The sequence below is a fragment of the Pipistrellus hanaki genome, assembly GCF_964339955.1.
Source record: "Pipistrellus hanaki genome assembly, chromosome: 2".
NCBI lineage: Eukaryota > Metazoa > Chordata > Mammalia > Chiroptera > Vespertilionidae > Pipistrellus > Pipistrellus hanaki.
Window position 1 is genome coordinate 43,762,856 of NC_140504.1, and position 26,577 is coordinate 43,789,432.

General features: G+C 36.4%; 1 protein-coding gene across 5 annotated transcripts in view; it reads left to right on the forward strand.

The window, feature by feature from the left end:
• Positions 1–23,505, forward strand: part of TP63 (tumor protein p63) — a 131,879-nt gene extending 108,374 nt beyond the window's left edge. For 3 of the 5 annotated variants that reach the window (XM_084872583.1, XM_084872584.1, XM_084872585.1), the window contains 6 exons: positions 1,541–1,623; positions 3,604–3,740; positions 16,293–16,450; positions 18,619–18,763; positions 20,065–20,158; positions 23,060–23,505. In XM_084872583.1, the coding sequence (XP_084728709.1) occupies positions 1,541–1,623; positions 3,604–3,740; positions 16,293–16,450; positions 18,619–18,763; positions 20,065–20,158; positions 23,060–23,356 (914 nt within the window). In that variant the 3' untranslated portion in view covers positions 23,357–23,505. Of the gene's footprint in view, positions 1–1,540; positions 1,624–3,603; positions 3,741–9,620; positions 9,964–16,292; positions 16,451–18,618; positions 18,764–20,064; positions 20,159–23,059 lie in introns of those variants that run through there. The other 2 variants (XM_084872581.1, XM_084872582.1) reach the window with 1 other exon arrangement.
• The last annotated feature ends 3,072 nt before the right edge of the window (positions 23,506–26,577 follow it).

Sequence of the window (26,577 nt, forward strand, 5' to 3'; positions counted from 1 at the left end):
CCCAGCAATCTGTGTTTTAGTAAGAGCTCTAGGTGACTCTAATGATCGCTGAAGTCTGAGAATCTGTATTTTAGCCAATTGGTATCTTTCTGGCTACCAATCTTTCTGTTACTGAGCATGAGGGCTGAAAATACATCTGCCAACCTCATGAGTCTATGGGGACAGTGATATTTCAGAACACACCTTGTAAAGCACCATCTGGAGAAGATACAGATCTGTTTTCTTGGAGTCTTCAAATTGAGGCCTCCATCACCTTTTCAGTAGTGAGGTTAATGATTTGGTTCAATTGTTTTATTAAGCAGAAAATCTCTTTCATAAATGAAACCCACAGTGAAAAATATATGAAAGTAGAGGGGCTCTAGTTGAAAGGAACAGGAGCTGGGGGTGGTCTGGGGCCCCGTGCTCTACTCACAACCATCCCTGAGGTACACCCCGCAAAGGCTTAGCCCTCCAGCTACACCAAGAGTGAAAACAACAGATCCACAAGTGCCTCTGACTTATGAGATTTGATTCTAGAAGGTGTCTCACATAAGTCTGATATCACCACAACAAGTATTTTAAAGTATACTACACTGTAATTTATTTCATGTGACATTGTTTTAATTTTATTACTAATTAGTGTCCAAAAGAAATCGAAAGTATGCTGTATTTTACAGGAGAATCACAGCTAGCTATAACAGCTAGTCACCATCAATAACTGTTCAGTATGATTTGCCCTTTCTGCTAGGCTCTTCTTCTCTCTGATTATCCCTCAAAAGGAGATTATATATAAATTATTTTGAATATGTTAATATAATATAAATAGAATAATATTTCCACCTTAATTAAATAATATAAATAAAATTCTATTTCAATCTTAATTTTGCTCTTCAATTTGCCTGGTGGCCTAGTTCCTAAGTTCTTTCCTGAGCACCTCAATTGCCTAGAAATTAATGACTATCAGTAAGAATGAATTATGTGAACTTTGGTAGGAAGATCATCTCTATACCCTGAATCCTAAATGTAGTTTCTAATTTTGGAAACCAGAGGGATTTATGAGCTTAATTCACTCATTTTACTGAGGAGAAAACTGAGGTCCTGGAAAATGAGACTGCTTGTCGGAAGTTATGTGATGTATGTATGACACGGGAGGGACGAGCACACAGGCTGAAGGCATAGGCAAGACTAACTCTACAATATGCACTTACCACCTTGGAAGATCAATGACCCGATAAATAAAACACAAAACCAATTTATCTTCCTTTCTTTAACAGCTATTCAGACATTGACCGGTAAGACAGGGATTCCTGCAGCATGACTTAAGCCACAGGCCATTTCCCAGCTTCCCAAAACCCTGTCTTTCACTTGTTGTGCCTCACTTAACCCCACCTCATTATTGTTAAGTTTGCACTTAATACAAAAACAATCATCACAATTAAGTGGCTGTTTAGAACTAGAAACTATAATCTCATAGGTGTTGCTGGTGCTATTGTCTGTTTAGTAAATGTGTTATTGCTTCAGAAATGTTCCCAGGATGAAGCTTGCTTTTCTTTTTCACTAGCTTTTCGTCAGAACACACATGGCATCCAGATGACATCCATCAAGAAACGAAGATCCCCTGATGATGAACTGTTATACCTACCAGTGAGTCTAGTCTCCCTTGGGTATTCATGATTACTTCATTTTCACCTTCTTTGAATATGCTTTTGCGTGTTGTGCAAATATTCTGATTATCTATCACAATGAGAAAAGGGTAACGGGGACAAGTGAGATAAAACAAATTTTATATATACATATATATATACACACATATATTATATACATACATATATATACACACATTATATTAAATTATATATATATAATTTCCCTCTGGCAAACCACAGGTACCTGGAACCTGGGCTTTGTTCTGGCTGCCAGCTGGCACGCGGGACCCAGGCTTCCCCTTGGCCCTGGCTTTGTCCAGAATGACCTCCAGAAGGACATCTGGTCAAATTAGCATATTATCCTTTTATTATTATAGATGACAAGATTATCCTAGACAGTATGACTGAACCAATTTAGCACTAAAATTTCATCAGAAAGAGTTCACAAAATCTATCAGGCAGCATTCATAGAGAATTGACTGTGATTTCTTTTAGAGAGTACTATAAAGAAAGCCCAGCAAGACAATCCTCAGTTATTTGTGAATGGCCAGAAGACTCGGTCCAACCACTGTCTAGGAACATTGTTCATTCCTACAAGTAACCATTAGTCCTCTCAATATGCCTAAGGTGCCCTGTTTTAGTCTGTGGTTGCCTTTTCTTAAAATCTTATTCCTTTAGGTCTTTGCAACTAGACTGGCAGCAAAGTTTTGGTAAACAGTATAGCCCTTGATGCCATCAAAAGTGACATGAGACAAAGGTAAACAAAGCCAGGTTTGACTGGGAGCTGCCACCTTGGGATGGAAGTAAAAGCAATTCAACAGGTTTGGGTGTGCCACACCTGTTCCCTACCTTCTCTGGGCCCTGACCATCATGGAAATCAACTTCTTACTGGTAGAACAATCAGACAGTGAGTTAACTAAGATTTTGTGTGGTGTTTCTCAGGCTACATATAGAATCTGACATGTGAACTTTAAATTAAACATTACCCTGATATACTAAATATAGTCATCCCTCCTCTCCACTGAGGATACCAAGATCTGCAGATTCTCAAATCTCTTGTATAAAATGGTAATGCATAGAATCTGCCTTCCACATCCAGGGTTTCCCAACCACAGGTCAAAAATACTTCTTTCCATTAGAGGTTGGTTGAACCCGTGGATATGAAACCCAGGGATATAGAGGACTGACTGTATATTTATTGGGAAAAAATCTGTGTATAAGTAGATGACTTACACAGTTCAAACCCATGTTGTTCAATGGTCAACTATAAGCCAAAAAACCTAGAATGTTTTTAGCTGCTGACATAGAAACCACTTGAAAAGCTCTTTTTAAATGAAATTTCAGTTGTGAAAGAACCATTGCTCCCAGGGGAAATACAGGGTCAGATTTTTTTTGAGCCTCTCTAGTCACAGCACTTTTAGCAACTGATCAATATGTAACCCTGTTTTTTGCATGTTTCTGTCGAAAGATACCTTATCTAATATATACTGTTGACTCATTAACATTGTATTCATAGCCAATATCACTATAATCATGTTGAAACAAAACTTATCTAACCTGTATTTTGACATTACAGCCTTTATACTAGTACTCAAAGCACTAGACAGTACTTTAGCACTATACTCAGGGACTTCTTTAAACAGCAAATTCACCACACACACACACACACACACACACACACACACACACACACAATGAAAAAGTGTGACACTAAATAGACCCCAGAAAGAACAGTTGTTCACAGCATGAGCACTGAAACCAAGAGGCAGCTGGAACATGCATGGGCAGTTAAAGTTATTTGTCACTCTGCTTATGGCTGCAATTAACACTAAGTGCTGAGAAGTATTGATTTTCATGTTATAAATGTTTGCAAGTAGGATAAATCGTCAACATAGACTCCATGAAAAATGGGGATTGACAGTCTCAGTGGTTCCAGAGTTCTTCATTTTCCCCTTTCTCCTTATTCTTGTTCACCTAGGTGAGGGGCCGTGAGACATATGAAATGCTGTTGAAAATCAAGGAATCCCTGGAACTCATGCAGTACCTTCCCCAGCACACGATTGAAACATACAGGCAGCAGCAGCAGCAGCAGCACCAGCATTTACTTCAAAAACAGTGAGTGTTTCCATGTGTCATTTTAGAAGGCATTAATGAGAGTGACTATCACATTAACGTGATCAGTGGGCAATGTAGGAGATGAGGTTGTGAAACAGCAGGACATGATAGGATCAAATGAGCTAGTGTGGGGTAGTAGTTTCAGCCACCTTCTAATACTTCTTATTATAACCTTCCCTTTGAGAAGTTCCACCTATATTCTGAAATTTAATTCAAATTATTTCGACTGAATTACAAAGAGACTCATACTAACAGAGTTAGTTCTCTTCTCTTTATCCCTATCTAAAGACATCTGTTGATATAAGAATTTTGACTATGCACAAAATTCAAGCAATAATGTGTATATTTAAAAACATGTAGTCTTCCCTCACTCCAATGAGTTATCTTGTACCTCTCCTGGGTTGTATCCACATTTGGGAAAACCACCATGGAGTAAGGATAGCACATAGGTTTTACCGTAAGTGGCTTCCTTGAGTGCTGTGATGGGAAGAATTCTGAAGCCCAGTGCACGTTCTTTGGGAAAATGTCTGCATGCAGAACAAAGTGACACCATATTTCCATGTTTTAGTGTCTCTGTTCTAGGTTGCCTTCCAGCAATATATTTTTGTATAAATTGGGCCAGATTTTGTATATATATATATATATATATATATATATATATATATATATATATATGGTGTAATATATATAAATTTTTACCTTGGCTCTTGGATCTTTGATGATGATAATTGTTTTATGACTAACAAGAATAGAACAGCTTTTATAAAAAGAAGGGAAGTTGGTGAATCAGGACTTTGCTTATACTTAGCCCTCTATGATTAAGAATAATCACATGTCTGTACTGGAAGTATTGCCAGAATTTTAGTAGTTATATGTAAAATGTATACATTTTTGCCCATTTGAGTAATTCAAACATTTGACTCTACTCTTCAGGCAAAAAAAAAAAAAAGAAAAGAAAAGAAAAGAAAAGAAAAGAAAATAATCTTGCCAAAGGCAAATATTATCTTCTACAGTAGAAATGTACATGAACAATATATAATATTTTTTTCTAATTAGCTAACTGTTGAGAGATAGCTATGGAAAGTAGAATCAGAAGGGTTTGTTATTCTTTTTAATCAACGGAATTGCAGTTGAGGATGTTAAACTGCTTCTCTCATAAGCAGGAGGCATCCTCTAAGCCTTGTTGGCTGTGGGGCCTGGGGTTGGTAATGGAAGTATAGAAAGACGTGCTCTTTCTTTAAAGGACTTCAGGCTCTTGACTGTTTAAGAAGCTTTTTGCCTGGAAGGAGCTCACCATTTACTTGTAGCTTGAGAGTTTGGCAAATCATAATTCCAAGGTTTTAAGTAAGGCTGAGTGGAAAGGCTAATCACAGGGTTTCTTGGGGACACAGAGTATTCCAAAGGAGAATTAGAATACAAAGTTAAAGACAAAATTCCCACCACCAATCCAATAGATTCTTTAGAATATATGTTAATATATGCAAGTTCTTATAAACTCATTCAACAGGGATGAAAGAAACCGACCTGTAGCATCCCTTACAAACATAGAGGAAATAAGCTTTCCCCGTGTCATATCATGGTATTATGAAACTCTCCTAAATCACCTCCAATTCACTCTGTATATGTTTGGCTCAGTAAAAATATCCAGAGTGACACAGTAGCATATCATGCTGACCTAGTTGCTCTATGATTCTCTTTTCTCTAGTTAATAGGAAGAGAATTGTCAGGCCAAATTGATACCTATTAAATGGTGTGGTTTAAGAGATCTGACCATCTAGCACAGAGTTGGCAAGTTCTTTTCTATAACACACCAATAGTAAATAATGTAGGCTATTTGGTCCATATGGTCTCCTGCAGCTACCCCTGTTCTGTCCTTGTAGTATAGAAGCCACAGCAGCTAATATGGAAATAAGTGAGGAGCTGTTACAACAAAACTTACCTTTAGGGCCACTGAAACTTGAAATTCATGTAATTTTCACATCATTAAATATTCTTCTTTTTTGAATTTTTCCACCTTTTAAAAATGTAAAAAACATTCTTTACTTATGGACCAGATTTGGCCCATTCATTGTCTTTTACAGGACTTGGTTTAGATAAGTGAGTGCCTGTTCCTTCTTGAGGCTCAGAGTTTTTAATAGGAATATTTTAAATCTAAATGTATATTCTAAAATAGAGAGGTATTAAAAGGTTTTATGAAATTTTAAAGTGACTTTAAGGTAACATTTTAGTATCTAACAAAACTGCAGCCTTTATAAGAGATTTATTTTGTCCCAGAAGGTTAGGCACACCCTTCCAGACTCAAAATGATGCAACCCCATTATCAGCTAAGACTGGAATAATTGATTTGATTCACATAGCAAACTATCAGCGAAGATATGTTGCACGAAAGCATTAAGAATGGACATGAGAAAGATGGAGATTCTGCCTTCTCATAGCTTTATAATTTAGTGATAAATTTCATAACCAGAGCACCTTTTGAATTTTAAGAAAGCTCTGAATATTTATTCTCAGCATCATGTAAATCAGAACAATTTTAAACAGCTTCTCTAGCTCATACAATAAGGGGAATCATTTGGTATAATAGTTTTAGAGACTTAATAAACCAGGAGGATCTACCTCAGTCAGTCCAGGACAATTGCTATCTGTGTTTGTATATGGGAATACATTGCCTGGTGTTCCCCATATGATCAGTTATCTCGTGCTTATTGTCTGACTGGCTGACATTGGTTTAAAGGGAAATTATTTCCCAATTCCTATTTCATAAAACAATCTATTGCATCAAAGAAAAAAATGTAACTTAAAGTTGTATTATTTTAAAAGCCTGAAGATTTTAGAGACACATAGTCACTTTTTGCATATGTGGCCACAGATTCATAGTGAGAATAAGTAGACTCATAATTACCTGGGGTGTCCATTTACAGTATCATTGCATGTATTTGAGTTGTTATATCTCAGTCTTGTAAGAGCTAACTTTAGATGTGATAACTTGTGCATGAAAATCTAACAGACTGCAAAATGAAATCTTTGCAAAATATAGACATTTGGTTTAATTTTGCCTAAGTTGCATTATACTATATATAATGCTTTCCAATGATTGATATGCATCTATAGAAATTCTCCAGTTGCTGTACCCTTCGGCTGAGTTTTTTCCCCCCAGCTTTTATTTTCATGCAAATCTGCCAGAAAGAGCATGAATAACTAGACAAAGAAAAATGGAAATCTATTTATCTGGCAATCATTTGAAAATAACAAATTAGCTTGGAAATACCTTCAATAGCCTGTGATTTTCTTTCCAAAAACATTATACCAACTTTATCCTGGTAAGGAATCAATTTTGTGCTTTTCTTTATAGTAGATAAAAAATTAGTGGGAGGGAAATATACTTTCTACAAGGTGGTAATAACACATTTTAAATTTAATTACTTCTATTAGATGCTCATGATGTGTTTTCTCTCTGCTTGATTTTCATTTGTGCATGGTTTCCCCTTTTCAAAAATTCCTTCTCAATTACCTTCATGATCATAGGCTTTATGAAGGATAAATTTACACTGAGTTTTTGTGAATCAAATTGTTACAGGTATAAGTAGGTTTTTTACCATTCATAAATAAATATGATTTTGGTTGATTTGCTCACATTGAAATAAACACGGGGTTATGTTTATAGATGCCAGAATCTAGTGGGAGGACAAATTTTTGAACTAGATGCCTTAACTTTATATTTTCAAGGGAGATTAACTCTTAGGTTTGCTCTACAGAAACCACTTAAGACATTTATAGCAATCTTTTTGTGTGAGTATTTTAGACCAATACTATTTTTTTTCTGTAGTTTATTTTCCTTGGCTTCCATTCTGATATCTTGCCAACTTTACTGTTAAAATTTTACTTAGCCTAACTCTTTATTTCTCAGAGAAAATTATTTTTGAGTTTCTACAGAATGAACTCATTTTTACAGAAATATGTAATCTCCTGAGAGCACTAAGTGTATTCTTCTTCTTTATGATCACTTGATGATTATAGCTCATTAGATACAAGTCAGAGAATACTAGAGCAGAGCATGATCTTCAAGACCATAGTTCTAATACCTTCATATTGCAGCTTGGGAAGCTGAGGCCCAATGAACTATACCTATGATTTTATGGTCAAATCATAATTAAGTTAAGATGAGAATCATATTTAGAAGATACAGTTTTCTGCAATTTCTGGTGTGCTTCATAAGTTAAGAAAATTGTAATAAAAAGACAAAAGCAAGCATCTATTTCCATTTTTCTGTCTCTGTATCAGTTATTTGGAACTTATCCTTGTGGTTTCAGTTTAAAATCCTATCACTTAGCGCTCATTTGGCTCTGATTTTCTTTAATAATATTTCTCAGATTCACATACCTGAGGATGAAGTAAGCAATATTTTCAGGATCATCAATGTAGAGGATACAAATATCAATGCTAGATGTGATAAATACCATATTTCTAAGTTTGATTTAGAAATCATCCAAATTTCCAGAATATTTGTGTGAAATTGCCAGTTTCTTGGATTAAAAAACAGATGAATATTGGTAATTCCATGTGGTTCAACCTTATAGGTCATAGAACTGCACATGTTTTTTACAGTTAACACAGTTTTCCTTTTTGAACTTTGCCACTATGTTAGGAAGTTGTTAGAGCAGAGATTCATTAGCTCTGAATTGGTAATGAAGGAAAAAACCTCAGATTAATTAAATTTAGATCTATTGGATCACTTTTCTAAACTCTCACATCTCACCACAGAAATTGTCTAAATTCTAGGTCTCAAAGTCTGAACCTCTGTGGTCCACTCACTCTTATCATAGCTAGAACATGATTTCTCCATGTTGTCTCATTTAAGCCTTGCTCCATGAGAAGCCCCAAATGTAAGATACAGGCAAACAGTCAAAGCTATACTTCTTTAGTTGGCAGTATATTACTTCCTTACTCATTGCTGTTCTGTCATATTTTTTAAGATGATCCTCGTTCTTGCTGGTGAAATAGCTTTACTGAACCCTAGACCTAACCAAGTAAAAACGCCTTTGTTCCTTTGCAAGGAGTAACCAAATATGACTTATAAGCCAGTTGGGAAACAATTTCCAAATAGACCATGGATTGCGCAATTTTTAGTAAAATAAAGGGATTTGTTCCTGGCATCTTTATGGCATAATTGATGACTTAATTATGCAAAAGTTGCTTTCATATATTTGACATATGCATTTATAGGCCAGGTTTTTGACTGGAGGATTAAGATGTTTATCCATCTCAATCTGGGCACATACAAATAAATGCTCATTAAGAGACTTTTACAAATGCATGATGACGCAGCCCCCAGACTGATAAGATCACATTTCTTCATACTTCATAGTTAGGCTAGATGGGAACAGTAATGAGGTATCTTAATTGGGTAGATGACATTTTTCAAAAGATTAATTTTTGTCTCTGAATTCCCTTTTTCAATTATTCAAGTGCAATATGCCAAGCACTGTGTTAAGCACTTTGACCTCCCTGATCTCAGTAGTTTTCACCTGTGGAGTTTGTTAAAAAAAAAAAAAAAATAGATATGCCTGGGTCCAGCCTGGTCTCAGAGGGGATTCAGGAATATGCAATTTAAAAAAAAAAAAAAGTGTTATAGATGATTTAGATCTTTCTGGTTAATTACCACCTTGTTATCTCATTTCTTCTTCATAAAAATCTTGAGAAATCATCTCCGAGTAATTTTAAAAGTGAGTAAAGAGGAAGGTGAAAAAAGAGCTTTACAGGCATTCTGTTCTATCTATTCTATGATCATGAAAGTAGGAGGATGTGTTTTCTGTATTCAGTTGTTTGAATATATGAAGTCCTAAGCTTTCATCTTTTGTTTTCTCTGGTTCCTCTCTGCAGTCTCCTTTCAGCCTGCTTCAGGAATGAGCTTGTGGAGCCCCGGAAAGAAACTCCAAAACAATCTGACGTCTTCTTTAGACATTCCAACCCCCCAAACCGATCAGTGTACCCTTAGAGCCCCTTCTTTGTATTTTGAGTGTATGTTTGTTGTTTCTGTGTGTGTTTGTGTGTGAATCCAGCCCTTGTAAGCAGGACTTGGAGAAACTGGCTCAGAGACACAACTGTTCAAAGGCACACAGCCACTAGTGAGAAAATCTTTGAAGGGACTCAAAACTTTACAAGAAAGGACATTTTCTGCAGATTCTGTATCCTTGGATCTAGCGTTGATCAGTCAGGAACACTTGTGCTTGTGAGCTTTTGTGTTGTTTCTTGAGAGGGAGGATCTCAGGTTGGGAAAGGGCATTAAGATGTTTATTAAACCCTTTTCTGTTACCTTCTGTTGTGTTTCTAAAACTCATAAAGAAGCTTTTGAGCAGGTCTCAAACTTAAGATATCTTTTTAAGAAAAGGAGAAAAATGTTGTTATTGTCTGTGCATAAGTTGTACGTGACTGAGAGACTCCTTGAGGCCCTTTTAATGCTGGTCATGCAATAATATTGCAAATAGTAAACTAAGGTGTAAAGTGTACTGCTGGGCAGTGAGGTGATAATTACCATACATAGCCAGTGTGGGGGATGTTCTTTCACTCTTTTTTGAGAACTTGCATTATTAGTATCCTCCCCTCGTGTATAGCTATAAGTTCATTAATGCTGTGTCAAATCCCACCCTTGCTACCATATGCCAGTACCTATGATAGTCTTCCTTACTCATAGGAATCCTGGAGGCTTACCCCCAAGAAACTGTTGTTTAGACACCAAAGCAGGTAAACCTATTCTGTTATTTTCAAAGGGTAAAACTGCCCCCGTAATATTGTTCTATGCAGTTATATATCATTCTTAAATGCCCCAAATGGAGTTCAAAGTTCTCTCACCAAAACTATGATTATTTTGTTTGATTGGCATTCCTATCCCTCTATCCTACTATAACACTGACCCGCTCAAACTCCATTGTCCAGTAGCCTTATGTTTTGTTTATGTGATGTTCAAGTGGATGCATTTGAAACCAACACTCTTGGCCTAAGAATTAAAGATAGAACTGATGGCTTCCTTTTTTTTTTTTTTTTTTTTTTTTTCAAGGAGTTTAGAGAATCTATTTCTTTTCAGGTTAAAAACATTTTTAAAAATAGTATTAAGACTTTAGGAAGCTTCTTTCTTCCTCATCTCCCCACACCAGATCACCAGCTCTTAATTCTGTGTTACCACAAAAGAGATTTCTTGTTATGGAGGCTGTTGCTTTATGAATGTGTGATTTTAATTTTCAATAAACTTTTGCATCTTGGTTTACCTTGCAGTTTCTTTTTTCTTTTCTGTCTCTCTTGCTTTTTACAAAAAATCCTTATAAATATTTTTATTTTTATTTAAGTGCTTGGAGTACTACCATGTGTAAATCTAAATAAAAAGAATAATAGGAGAGTTACTTTGGTTCTTCTTACACTATCAGTATTTCCTGTTTTTATTTAAGATATTCTATATCAAGGTTATAAATCCTAAAAATAAATTGCAGTGCCAACACTAACTTGAAGATGTACCTTAGCACTAAGATATATCTTAAGCTTTAATTTCATCATAACAAATCATACACTACAGTATCATTTGTTCACACCTCTGAACAATCCTTGAGTTATACATTAAGTTGCTAAATTTACTAAAAGGAATTTAATTCAAATCCAAAATTAGTAAATAATTTGACTTCTGTGACAGAGGCATTAGTAAATATTCATTCAGAACTTTTAGTTGAAGCTATTGCCCAATGCCTTTTTTAAAGAAATAACAATATATCCCCATCTTTGAATGTTTATCTAATTTTTTCTTTTTTAATGATTTAAAAATAATTTTTTACAGAGAGGAAGGGAGAAGGATAGAGAGCTAGAAACTCAATGAGAGAGAAACATCAACCAGCTGTCTCCTGCACACTCCCCACCAGGGATGTGCCCACAACTAAGGTACATGCCCTTGACCAGAATCAAACCCAGGACTGACGTTCTATCCATTGAGCCAAACCGGTTTTGGATGAATGTTTATTTTTAAAAGCTTCAAAAACAATTGTTCTAAATAAAAATAATTAATTTAGTAGCTAAAAAGTACTTAAGAAAAAAAATCCGATGATCTTGTTACATCTGTAAAGTGTTTTAAATCTAATAATTTTAATTTACAAATCCCATCAAGGATTAATTAATATGTTTAGTTATTTAATATTTATTTTTCTTCTGAAGCCTTTTTCTTTTGCTCTATTTTTATGTAAGTTTTTGATGTGCTTATAGTTACCTGAATATAAATGCACATATTTGAACTGATGGAAAATATTTTACAATTTTGGTTGATCTGTCTGGAGATTAAATGCTACCCTTTGTATTTAGAAGATCACCTAGATAGAGAGAAAGGTTACAAGCAGAACAGTTTCTGGGAAAAAATTAGAGGAGAAACAATTCTTTCCTGATGGTTCATGTGTTTCCTTCTATGACCTTCCTCATACCCGGGGTGTTTTTCTCTACTTCTCAATACCCTTCCCCCCTTTCAGATTTGTACTCCAGAAATAGGTTTGGTGAAAGAAGTTTATTCTGAGGTATCACCAGATCATACTAACAAGTTTTTTAATTGGCAATGGAAGATTTGAGGCAAAATCTTTTGGTGGAATTCTAGGCATCTCTAGTAAGGTGGTGAAGATGACGAATTTGTGCCTTCCAAAGAATTCTGACTCTCTACCACCCGGATAGTCATTAGACTTGGAATCAGGAAACATGTTTTCTAATCCTGGATGATCTAAATGTCACTTTGAGATACTAAATTTTGCTAACAATGTTTACAGAAGCCCAAGTTGTTTGACGTAAGAACTGGGACTTGACTTTACCAGGATTTCTCCACTGCACTAGAAATATAGAAATACATGAAATATGCATTCTTATATTGCTGTTATATTGGATTCCTGGAAAAGTCTGAGACTTACACCTTGTTATTTTTCTGAAAAGAGCTATGTTCATACCTTTTTTTTTTTTTTTTTTTTTTTTTTTTTTTTTTTTTTTTTTTTGCTTTGTTTTGTTGAGGAGGGATAAGAAAACCATAATGCCACAGGTCCTGTGATCCTTCAGTACATTTTTTTTTTATCTTTTCAGATTCACATCAATCTTTGGGATTGTCTATTCAAGGGTTGTGACATTGTATTTGTAAAGAAAAAAAATTAAGAAAGGTTGTTCTTCAAGGACTTTAAATTCATTACAAATTTATTCAGACTTATTTGCTTTCCACAGCACATAGAGATAATCAGAATATTCTTTGTATGTCAGACATTGCAAACTTAATATTAAACAGATTATCCTGACTTTTTGCCTTGTGGATTTAATACTCACTTCTGCATTAAGAGAGAGGCATTCAGAATTTCTGACCTTTTCAGATTCCCTTACTCTAATTTCTAGATTTGCTCAATTAAGAATCCTTTCTTTTTTAAAAAAAAAAAAATATATATATATTTTATTGATTTTTTTACAGAGAGAAAGAGAGAGGGATAGAAAGTTAGAAACATCGATGAGAGAGAAACATCGATCAGCTGCTTCCTGCACACCCCCTACTGGGGATGTGCCCGCAAGCAACCAAGGTACATGCCCTTGACCAGAATCGAACCTTGGACCTTTCAGTCTGCAGACCAACGATCTATCCATGGAGCCAACCTGGTTTAGGCAACAATCCTTTCACTTACTCCTATTAAATCTTAAACTTATACCTTTTATCTCCTTAACCAAACACTAGAGTATGAAACATTTGGAGCTTGAAGGAAAGAGTAAAAGCAACCAATGTATCGTGCACACCTACAAATTATAGGGCAATGTCCAGAGCTCATATATAATGTAATCTTCACAGCAACTCTTCTAAAATGAGTATAATAGCTTTTCTATAGATTAATAAAGTGAGACTCAACAGACTTGTAAAATAAAGTCAATTAATTTGTGTCAGATTTAGAGGGTGATGTTCATCTGTGGTTTCTGACCAACCTTCCTCAAATATAGTTTAGGCAGTTTATAACAAATGAATTAATAAAATGGTCAAAACAAAGACCACAAAAAGAAAAGAGAACTGTAATGGGATTTGAAAGAAGCCATTTACTGTAACTGAGGTTCCAGGGAAAATGCAGAGCTTTTAAATATATTTTTATTTTCCTAATGGTGAACATAATTGGTCAAGTATTGCTTCCATCAGCTCTTATTGTACATTTGACTGGTTTGAAGGAATGGGAGAGATAACTAGCACTCTTTTTAGGTCACACAGGACCAGCCTGCCTGTGAAGTCTAGCAAACAGGCATGTTGAGAAATTGGTAGTGGGCAGAGCTAGAAGAAGAAGCATTTGGAAAAACATCTCTAGGCCACTTTGTCTATGTTTTCCTCTACTTGGATATGGACTTACATATGTTCCTAAGTATCTCCAAATGTGTTGACTCTTTCACCAGGTAGAGTCAATTTGATGATAGCTGTGGGGGCACCCTTTACTACATCTCTTGCTCCCTGTGTTATCTCAGTTTCCCACATTTCTCTTCTGACTTCACCAATTTCTTGATTCTGTAACTTATTGCACACCACTATCTTATTTCTGGGAAAATGCCATAGAATAAAACAAAAAAACAAACAAAAAAACCCACAAAACTCTTGGACTAGGAGCCAGAAGATTTCTCTACTCATCATTGGACAATTTCTAACTAGGTACATTTTTTCTTAGAAATTTATATTTATCCATTTCCACCCTGCCATACCATGTACTCCTCTACAGAGAGATGAGAATATTTCAGAAAATAGATAAAGGAGAGCTTGGTAACCTGAAGTATCTTACAATTGGGAGAGCACCTATTTATACAACATGGATCTATCTATGTTCTTGAGAAGGGCTATAGAGAAAAATCAATGTTCTCCTACCTTAAAGACATGATGGTAATGGATAGCTGAATTGTTAATTGTATAATAATTGTCATTCATATATATGCAAATGTGTATATAGCATATTGTTTGAATTCCCCTAGCTGTGGCTCCTCAGTGCTATGGAATGGAGCCATTCCTGTTTTGTGTAATTATGGAGAGCAGTGTAGCAGCTTCAAAGACCAAGTGTCCTACTCTAACACTCCAGTACTAGAACCACTTTTTATTGTGTTTTAAAACATTATTATACCATGTTTATTTGAAAACTGGGCTTATTTATAGAACCTTTAAATTTTGTTTCTATATATAGTTGTGTATATCTATACACACATACATACACATGTATATATTTGAATAAAACTGACAGAAAAATGCTTTCTCTTTCCTCTAATATCAGTATGGCTGCAGCAGGGAAGAGATAAACAGTAACACAATAATACATTTTGTTGAAAAGTCTGAAAGAAGAATTTTCCCATCAAAGGTTAAAAACATGCTCAAAGTCCAATCTTCATCCTATATTTAAATAATTATTCACTGTTGATACCACATTGTCTATAAAGTTCTTCATCTTATCTTTTCCAGTTCTTACTACATCTCTACAAGGTAAGTTGGATTATTATCACCATATATCCATTATTCCATGAGCTTCTCAAAGATGCAACTACCTCTTATTAGTCCTCCTACCTCTAACATCTAATTCCTGTAGCAAGTGTATATGTATTTTATTTATATTGTTTTTCCTGTGAGGAAACAAAGGCAGGGATGCTTAGAGGCTTGCTCTGAGACCTAGAGCTTCCTAATGTATGCTCAAAGAAGACTTAAACTTTCATATTTTTTAACTTTGTATCCTACCCTGATTCTAATAGATATCACTAGTTCTATATTCAAAGAAAAAGTCAGGAATGACAATGGTGTCAGTAATATTAAATGTGGTATATTAGAATATGGCAAACCAATTGTAGTAAATTTTCCAAATGAAGTTATGTTGAATGGAATTTATTTTTTCTTTGTCTACCAGAAGACTTGTGGAAAGTCAATAAAACATTTGTTTGACTTCCAGGGTACTCCTGCATACCAAAGTTATTGGCATTCCAAATGGTTATTTTATGGTTCATGAACATCTAGGCTGACAAAGCATGTTTCCATGTTGAGGCTTCTGCATGGAAGCAGGGTCTGCTGCTAAAGGCCTTGTTTGATTGGCTGTGTAGTTATCTTTTGCATATCCCTAATGGCCCAGGAAACTACAAATGAAATGTTCCCACTGCCATTTGAGCTTTGCGTCTGCATATCTTTCATACACCTTTGAGTCTTCATTCAGTTCTTTTTTCTTATTGATTTCTAAACTTGTTTTAGTTGACAGGCAGGAGAATGCAAAAGGATAGAAAAGATTGTAAAAGAACAAAGGAGGGTGCATTTGTTCTTCCTCTCACAAAGGAAATACTCACTTTGTACAGTACACATTCAGAAAGAATATGATTTCCTGATAGCATTGTGATCCCTCCCTAGTCAGGAAAGTTCTCAGGTGGAAATGCAGATAACTTCTTGTCATTGATCCGGGAGGAATCATTTTGCAACTGTATAGTTTCAGGCCATGATTTAATCTGAGACTTGTTGGAAATGACCAGTCCCCACTCTTCAGTGTCCCATGCTCACCATCATTCCAATGTTTGTGTTCCTAGGACCTCGATGCAGTCTCAGTCTTCATATGGTAACAGCTCCCCACCTCTGAACAAAATGAACAGCATGAACAAGCTGCCTTCTGTGAGCCAGCTTATCAACCCTCAGCAGCGCAACGCCCTCACTCCCACCACCATTCCAGATGGCATGGGAGCTAACCGTAAGAGCATCTCCCTTTAGCCACAGCTAAAGAACCCACAGGGCTAGTTTTAGAGGAAGATTATGCTCTGGGATGCAGGAAAGACTTGCTTTTAAGTTAAGTGGGAGGCTCAGTGGGATAGAACAGTTCCAAGTTGAGTGGCTTGAATTTCTCATCATAAACAGTTTCTCACTTTTGAGGTGTGTGTTTCATTACGAAGTACATTGGTAGAGATGAAGAAGGCTATTTGTTTAGTAGGGATAAAGATCTCTGTGAAAAGGACAGTCAACATGGATGAAGACTCGCTTCCTACATTCTTTGAGATAGTCAAAGGAAAATACATCTAACATGTGGGAAGTAGCGTGGTATGGTGGACTTAAAATCTAGAGAAATAAATTATAGTCTGGACTCTATTACAATATTGGCTATATCACTATGGAAAGGACACCTCTCTGCTCTAATGCTCAGCTTTCCATTCATAAAATCATCGCTCTGCACATTTCACATTCTATGATTCTGTGCCCTGCAATCTTGGCCTTCTCCATTTCATTCACAATCATTAATGACTGACATAAGGAAAGAGTTTCTCTTTCACTGATTTACATACAGATCCCTTATAACAGCTAAGTATAACTGTAAAAAAAAAAGTGAGATTTGGGCCTTCGAGTAGATGATTGCTATATAGCTTTGTGTGTAAATTCAATTATCTTGTCCACTAGATCTAAATCTACCAAAGTGGATACCCAAACTTGAAAGAAAAAAAAAACAAAGATGGTAAAAATGCAAAAGGATGTATAATATCTTCAGGGATGAGGAGCCCGAATACTATACATGTATCCTGTAATGCCCTCAGAAAACAGTGCCTCAAATTGTCTTACAAAACCCTTCATCATTTTTAATACACTTTTAGTAAAAAAAAAAAAAAAAAAAAAAAAAACCTGTGTTTTCAGTTTTTCCTTGAAAAGATTAAATTTTCTTAATGAATTTAAGGAGAGTAGAATTAGGACTCTTGGTGGTCTGACGACACATATTCAGACTTTAATGAGATGAAGATGTATGTGATGTGATTGCCTGATATAGCAACAAAGACATTAGAGCCAGGGATAAATACAACCTAAGACTCAACCTGACCCCTTGAAAATAAAAAAAAGGACTCATTCACTTTTTTGTTTTTCTTTCTTATGATATTTTAGATTCATCAAGTGTTTCTTTGGATGACAAGAGAGTAGTAATGATAGGATCCTTAACATTTATGTAACAGACTTTGCCTACTTTTTCTTACTTATACTTCACAATTTTCTTACTTATGCTTCACAATTTGCTGTCATCAGGAAAGTCAGAGGAGAAACTGATGAGACATATAGTCCTGTGCTCTTTAGATGGCTAGTTAGTGGCAGAAGTCTTTTCTCTTTGGCCCACTACTATTCATTAAAGTAGAAGTAAATTACATTCATCTTTTTGTATATATGTTGTTTTTCTCTTTTTTATCTGAATACAAATTTTTTCATAAATATTATTTATATTAATTTATTCTTCTTTATAATGAATGCTTACAGTTTATGGTTTAGTAAAAAAAAAAAAAAAAATCAATGTATGAATACAATCCTGAAATGGGCCATAAGAAAGCTAGAATTTTTAATTGCATTCCTTCTTATTAGGTTTATGGTTCCTAAAAAATATTATAACAAATCCCTTACTCCAAAATAAATATTCATTCTCTCACTCATAGATTTGTTAATTTGCTCACTTAACCTAAAGTGCCATGCACTGTGCTAGTATCTATGGGGATTTAGATGGGTACAGGTTTAATCTCAATGTCTGAGGAGATTAGGCTAATGAGGGAGACAGAAATATAACCCATTAAGGCAAATACAACAAGGGAAATATTAACATCAGGAGCAATGAGCAATTGGACAGAGCATTAGAAGTACAGAAAGAAGTAGGAAGAGATTGTCCTAAGAGACTATACAAAGGTCAAGAGACATGTAATTAGTTTTTAGTTTGGTGACTATACATGTAATTAGTTTTTAGTTTGATGAGATGTAGGGCACTTGAGGGGATGAAGTGAAAGATATGATTAAAAAGAAAGCCTGGTAGATTAGGTACATTAAACCAGACAAGATGGACCACTAGGATGCTGGTACATGATGACGGCAGTAACCCTCTCTGTTCCTCCTGCTTCTGTTCAGTTCCTATGATGGGCACCCACATGCCAGTGGCTGGAGACATGAATGGACTCAGCCCCACCCAGACCCTCCCTCCCCCACTCTCCATGCCATCCACCTCCCACTGCACCCCCCCACCTCCGTACCCCACAGATTGCAGCCTTGTCAGGTGAGTCCACAGAATGTGCCACAGTATGGGAGCCTGTCCTAAACATCTCTGGGTGGTGGAGGGTGGACACTGTCCAAAGTTAATAGCAGAATTGGAAAGAAAGAAAGCAGCCCTATGGTTGAAGTTCAGCTACTATTATCTCTGATCTACGTAGTGGTCAGCAGTGTTTAATCAAGGAACATCACCCTAATCAACATGGAAGAAAGTGAAAATGTGAGTTTATAGGCATATAATTTATCATGCCTATTCCCCCATCTTCACTTGCTCCCTATCTTCTCCCTCCCATTTTTTTACACTGTCAGTTGTGGCCTTCAAATTGGTGCCCAGGGCTGGGGTTCCCAATAGGGCTGTAAACTTGCTATCCTGCTCCCTTTCTTGCTCTCTAGGCCTCATAGCTCTCAGCCACACGGGATGATTATTTTGAAGTTGCATCCCCATAAAAGAGTTTTCATGTTAACTAAGATGACAGGGACTTTCAAGAACCTGATGGCCTCTGCTGCTTTGCTATTTGGCAAATGGGAACACTCCATGCAAAGGAGTGCAGATAGCATGAAGAGAGAAGTGCATGAAGCCTGACAGATCTATTCCCCACAGTGGCAAGAATAGGCACCCAAATCTCACTCCCAGGACACATCATCTGCTTCATGTGCAGAATAATTCTTTCATTTGCTGCTGGAATAATGCATTGAGCTCCATATGATTGGTGCTATAAAACTAGCAGAATCAGTCAAAGGGATGGCAAAATGCATAGCTTATCCCACCCAGCATCTGGTTCTGTGACAAGGTGGTGGCATTATCAGTCTGAGACCAGCACCAAAACATAAATTAACAAGCATTAATGGCTTCATAGTATGGTGGCCTATAAATTTATCTTAGTCTCATTCCATTCTCAGAACCATTCCCAGAACCCTCAAATACAAACAATTAAAGTAGAGATGCTCTTTTTGAAGTGAAGAGCCAGGAGGCAAGAGGGCTGAGAAGCTGACCGCTGGACTCCTTCCTTTCACCCCCTGCAATGGCTGCTAAGGCACAATTATAGAGCCCCTTACAATTCAATCACCATTTGAAAACTCCTGCTCTGCAGGAATACTTATAGTTGATTTTAATTTTATAGACCCAAACTTCAACTCATTTATCATCTCCAAGTCTCAAATCCAAGAACCACATACACTTAATCTACCCATAGTCTCTTCTATAGGACATCCCAGGGCAAAATGTTGGGTTTTTCTTTATCTGCCAATGCAGTTGGGGTGAACTTTCTTTTTCTGTTTCCTCCTTCCTCTTCCCTCCTCCCTCTGCAGTTTCTTAGCAAGGTTGGGCTGTTCATCATGTCTGGACTATTTCACGACCCAGGGGCTGACCACCATCTATCAGATTGAGCATTACTCCATGGATGTAAGTAACTGTTAGATTTTTCTCTTGAGTTTTGTTTCTTCATTTTTTCCCTCTGGTGACAACCACCTTGTAGGACAATCCCCCTGGTTGTAAAATTTGTTTTTGTCATCCCCTCCAACCCTCAATTTGGATGGAATCCATATTGAAATATTCCTAGATCACAGCTTGCACATATGGAAGCTTTGCAATCAATCTTCCTCAGCTTGTCTGATCAGTGAATTGTCTGCTGCATATTATACTATGTACACAGTGGGAAAGAAGAGATCTAATTCCCACCTTCAAGAAATGAACAATTTCCAAATTTAGAGAACTTTTTGGATGTTCTCATTATTTGGTATCAGATCCTAGGGAGGAGAGCAGAAAGCATGTGATATTATTCTCACACTTTAAAACATGGAGAGACGACAATATAGTCATTTGCCATAATGAGTTGATGTCAGAATCAGGAATAGAACCTGAGGAGTTAACTTCTGGTCTTTTACTCTATGAATCAGCCTTTTCTGCCTTTCCTTAAAGTGGGATCTTAAAGGGATTCAGCTGCTCTACTCAGTGAAAACCATATATTCATTCATTTTCAATTCTATCAGAATAGGGCTCAGAAATCCATGATTAAGAGCAAAGATTACTGGTTGTGAGTTTAAATCCCAGCTCTGCTTTTTAGTAGCAATGCAAACTTGTGGTTATTGCTTTGTCTCTGTGGGCTGCAATTAATCCAATTGGGCTCAAAATCACTCTCCTCTAGCTTTTATATTCTTTGGCTTATACTTCGGAGCAAGCTATACCATGTCTTAAACTGCTGCTCACATGGGAACTTGTCTTGTTCTGGTTTAGACAATCTAATTTTCCACCCTGGCTGCCTTTCATGTTGCTCTTTTTTGGGTTCACTATTCTGTCTACCAGCTTCCAGAGGTCCCATTGGACTGGTGGAAGAAGATCCTCTCTGCCTCTGCTTCTGCTCCTGCTTCTGTAATTGGGACTTTTTTCTCCCCTCTCCTTGAGTACCGATGCCAGGGATGCCCTTGCAGCATGAGAATGCCCAGCCCTGTGGTAAACCATATATGCTGTGCTGCCCCTGTTCCCACCCCTCTCCACCCCACAAGTCAGCTCTGGATGCTGCTCCCTGAAGGTGAAACTATAGGGAAAACTTTCATAGTTAGTTCTGAAAGGTTTTAGATAACAATAATGATGTCCATCCATTGAAGACAATGGAGTTGCTCTGTTTGGGAACCCTACATGATGGAACAGGGAATATGTCTCTTCCCTACATTTTTAGAGTTATACTTTCTACTTGCTCATTGTCCCCGCTGGGGCATGTGTCAGGATGCTCCCTTGCCTATTAGGATCTGTAGATGTTCTCCACAAGTATATCTCTCTCTGCTGGCATTGGCTAGGTCTTGTGCCAGTGTCTGGGCCACAGCTTTCTTACCTGTCTGTAATGAGTTAAAGTCTATCCAGACAGTCATGCGGATTAATGAAGCCTAGATTATAAGAAGTTTTGGACTTATTATTGTGAATATCAGAAGCATAAAGAACTATGCTCACTTATCTATTTATGGATCATCTTCTCTATAGTATATTCTTCTCCTAGAGTAGGAAATGGAGTACCCATAATGCAAATGTCCAAATTGGGAAAGATTGGGAAGCTATATAATTCTGCATCCTCACTTCAGCTTCTTCCATCTCATTACTGGAAATAAAACCTTTTCAGCTTGTCTTTCAATATCAGTCTAAGTTATTTGGCATCCCTTCCTGAAAAAGAAGTGCCATTAAATTTGAGAGTTTTCATAAGTATTTTCACTAAGATGCAAGGATAGACTAGTAATAATACAACAATAATACACATGGTTAAGATTTATATAGTATGGTTTATAATTTGCAAAATACTTACACATCCATATTTATGTTATTCCACAATGACCTAAAAAGGAATTGTATTCCATTTTATCAATGAGGCCAGTAGAGAATAAGTGACTTGATGAAGGTCTAGAGCCAGTCAGTGACAAAAGCTCCTCTGTCCAGTTCTAACTCCAAGAATAATGTTGTTTCTAGTCAATATGTCATTCCATAAAAATTTTAAAGTAATAATATAATTTTCCAAAATTAGCCCTCACTGAAACAAGGTAATGAAGAGCTACTGTGGATGAATGTAAGAGATGCTACCATCTTAGTTAAATCAACTATATGTGTCATGCCTTCTACTCCCATTCATAGAATATACTTTGCATTTTGATACCTTAATTTATCTAAGCACTAAGAGACCTTTTGAAAATTGGGCCATTGGACTCAGAAGCTGTCCTGAGTCCCCAAGTCATTCACTTAGTTATGCAAATTTAGGCTTGTCAACTTCTCTAACCTTCAGCTTCCTATATAAAAATAGGTATAATAATATCTACCACTAATCTAAGCATTAAGTGAAATCATGAATATAAAATAATATAGTTCAGTAGATGGCACATATAAATTCTTTAGTAACTGATAGTAATATTTTCTTCTCAAATCCTCATTTGAGTGGTGGTGTCATTCCATTAATGCCTTTCTTCTAGTGACTAGAACCATGTAGATTTGAGAGTTGGAAGGTATTTTACCATATGTTTCTATTTGGGCATTTTTGCCCTCTGGTCTAACTATTGTCAGCACTTTACTAATGAAGGAACTACTACCAGTAAAAAACGAGCAAAGTTATCCAGAAGCAGAGATGGCATTCAAGGCTGTATCTTTGTGCTTATTTACTTGCAGTGCCAAAGGTTATGGGAGAGCTATTTTATTTTCCAATTTAGAGATCAATAAATTCAGGTCAGTTAAACCAGAGGAGCACTAGGGAATGACAAAATGTCCCAGACTAAATGTCAGTTGTCTCTTTGACCTGATTCTCCCTAACTATTTCCCTTTCCTATTGCACAGGATTTGGCAAGTCTAAAAATTCCTGAGCAATTCCGACATGCCATCTGGAAAGGCATTCTGGACCACCGGCAGCTACACGACTTCTCCTCCCCTCCCCACCTCCTGCGGACCCCAAGTGGTACCTCTACAGTCAGTGTGGGCTCCAGTGAAACCCGGGGTGAGCGTGTTATTGATGCTGTGCGCTTCACTCTCCGCCAGACCATCTCCTTCCCACCACGCGATGAGTGGAATGACTTCAACTTTGACATGGATGCTCGTCGCAACAAGCAACAGCGTATCAAAGAAGAGGGGGAGTGAGCCCTATTGTGTGAGCTCTTTCCATACTCTTTCCATCAGCCCAGCACCCTACAAGGCACTGCTGCTTGACCTTCAAAGCATTCTCCCTACCTCCTTCCTCTTCTCAGTGTGGTCTCTTAAGGGAAGGAGAAGTAAAAGGCTACATTTACCTAATGTCCAACCAGGTGTCTGGTTCTGGTTCTGGCTTTAAGCCTTCAAATCTATTATTTGCAAGATTAAAATTATCATGAATAAGTAGAAGTGAGCAAAAAAAGCAGTGAGTGTCTTCTTAAGCTGTAGAGCTCTCTCATTGACTTTTATAAAGCATTTTCACTCTTATAGTCTAAGACTATATATTTAAATATATAAATATACAGTATATATTTTTGAGTGGGTGGCATTGAGTATTGTTTAAAATATAATTTAAAGGAAAGGAAATTGAGTTGCACTTAGTGACTTTTTAATTTACTTGTTTTGGATGGCTTATCTATACCCCTTCTCTCAAGGGATACCATGTACGGTAATACCTATTTAGAGCTTCTGGTACATGTGAGTGACAATTATGTATAGGTCCCTTCCGTTCTTTTGATGCTAAACAAATGCCACATCAAACTTTTGGATAGATTCAGTTGTATTTACCATTACATATTATGTGGGTGTGACTATATACATATGTAAGATGATTCTTTATTTTGGTGTATCTTAGTTACTGGCATTCCTACTAGTGATGGTGATTCACTTTGGGGTTATTTAATCCAATTATAAGAAAAAGTTCATATTATCACACACTATAGGAAGGAAATCATGCTCTCTTGCTTTTGGTTGGGAATGGGGAATATGGGTCATGGCTAAAATTCTTTAAAGGTTCATGACATCATCTATCTGGATATATTAATAATCCCCTCAAATTTAATACCAGACACCTGATATCTTAGTGTTTATTGGCAAAATATTTGTGGTCATTATAGAAGCCTTAAAACTGAAATTTATTAGTAGATTAACAAACTCAATTACACATTTACTACTCTAGGTAGAATTAAGGTTGAGTTGATTAAAAAGAATATCATCTACTTAGTTCTTACAGTGAAGTCATAATGTCTCTTCAGAATATCCAGGAAAACGAGATATTATATAGGAAAATATTGAATTGCCACTAAATAGTAACAGACCTCAGTGGACCATGAATTTAAATTCTTAGAAGACCTTTTGAAACAGATAATATTATTTGGTAAATGTTTCTTTTAAAGACCCTCCTACTCTATAAAATTCTGGATGTAGAGGCTTGTTTATCTTTCTCTCTTCAAGGTTTAAAATAGGAGTAGTGATTTGGAAAATATAAAATTAGGAGATTTGTTTTTCTCTGTGGCATCTGTTACATCACTATATCACTTTTCTTTTTTTTGACCCATTAGAGCTTCATTTTGTTGGAAAGTAACTGTGAGAACCCAATTCCCCATCCATCTCTCTCCTGGACTGTGCATAGACATAAAAATGTCCCCACAGTTCAGGGGATAAGCCTACTGTGGGAGCTGTTGCTTGAACCACATAAACAAAGAGTTGTGACAATATTCCCCTAAATATTTTAGAAACATACTTTGTAGCTAATACTTTTTTTTTCAAACTATAAAACAAATATTTTGTATATATGCTAATGAGCTGTAAAATCCTCTTGTACTTTCTGGTAAAGGGCTATCCTTGCACATAAGCTTCCATTTGTATTTTAAAGTGCAAAAGGGCTAATGTGGCTCTAAAATATAATGTATGTGTTTCATCTGAAATGTGTATATATGTTTTGTGTATGAAATCACATATTTTGTATTTCAATTATTTTTCTTTTTCTTTTGGGGATAGTGGGTTTTTCAGAACCACGGTTGAAACATTTTATTATTGTTGTTGTTGTTGTTTTATATTTTCATGGAGATACCAGTTAGTAAAACTAAAAGGTCAAATAAGAAAAAAAAAAAAGTCATAACTAAGATGGGGGGGAGAGAAAGTTGTTTTTTATTATTTTTTATTTTGTATGTTCAAGAGGGTGAGTCCTTGATTTCAAAGTTTCATTGTGCTTAAATGATAATAAGCACTGTTAACTTGTGGAACAAGCAGGCAGCTTTGAAAACCTATTAAGGGGAAGAACGAAAACTGTGCCTTGGCAAAGCTAGGAGGACACATGGCTTCTTCTACTATCCTGAGTGTTTGAGTAAATGTAAGGACTTCTGAGCTATTTCAGCACTATTCAGATGGCACTAAGAAATTCCTGTACTGTATTTCATGGATTTGGCAATAGCCGAGTCTAGGTGCAACTACTGGCCTCACATCCTGATGGAAACTTAACACTCTTTGAGTGTATGAGTAGCTAGGACAATGGGGTAAAAGAATAAAGGCACAAAAATGGGAGTAGGCTTAATGTTTTCCCAGTTCAGGGGATAAGCCTTGTGGCTTTGTTGCAAATGGAAAGGTTTTTGTTTAGAGGTGATAAGAAACAGAAATGGAGAACTGAACTTTCTTCATTAAATCCATTAATATTTGTTTTTTTGATATTCCCCGAAAATATAGTGTGTGGGATATTGAATGTTTAAGGGTTGTGTTTTTTTTATTATTATTTTTATAATTGTACAAAAATTAGTAAAATGTCAAATGTTTTATATACTTTATTAATGTTTTTGAAAGATTCTTTCTTATAGATGTGATACTTTTTTTTTTTTTTTTTAAGCTTCACTTGCTTGTCTTTTGGTATTTTGTTTTATGGGCTTTTGGTGAGCCAGAGGCAAATCTATTATGTTTACCAAGACTTGCAATAAAATTTAAAAATAAATAAAAATTCATTGAGAAATGGTGTGGATGATGTGTTTGAGTGTGTATGTGTGTGTGTGTATCTGTCTGTCTGTGTATCCTTTGGCCTTATTTTTAATCATTGAGGAAGAAAACTATCATGAGAAAACATTAGAGGTTCAGTTTTGATGCTTCTCATCTCAGAACATTATAATTATTACTAGAGACCTGATGCACGAAATTCATGCATGGGAGGGATCCCCCCAGCTCAGCCTACACCCTCTCCAATCCAGGACCCCTGAGGGGATGTCCGACTGCCAGTTTAGGCCCAGTCCTGGGGATCAGCAGTCAGACATCCCTCTCACAATCCTGGACTGCTGGCTCCTAATTGCTCACCTGCTTGTCAGCCTTGTCGCCTTCTAACTGCTCCCTCCCTGCTGGCCTGATCACTCCTCACTGCCTCTGCATGCCAG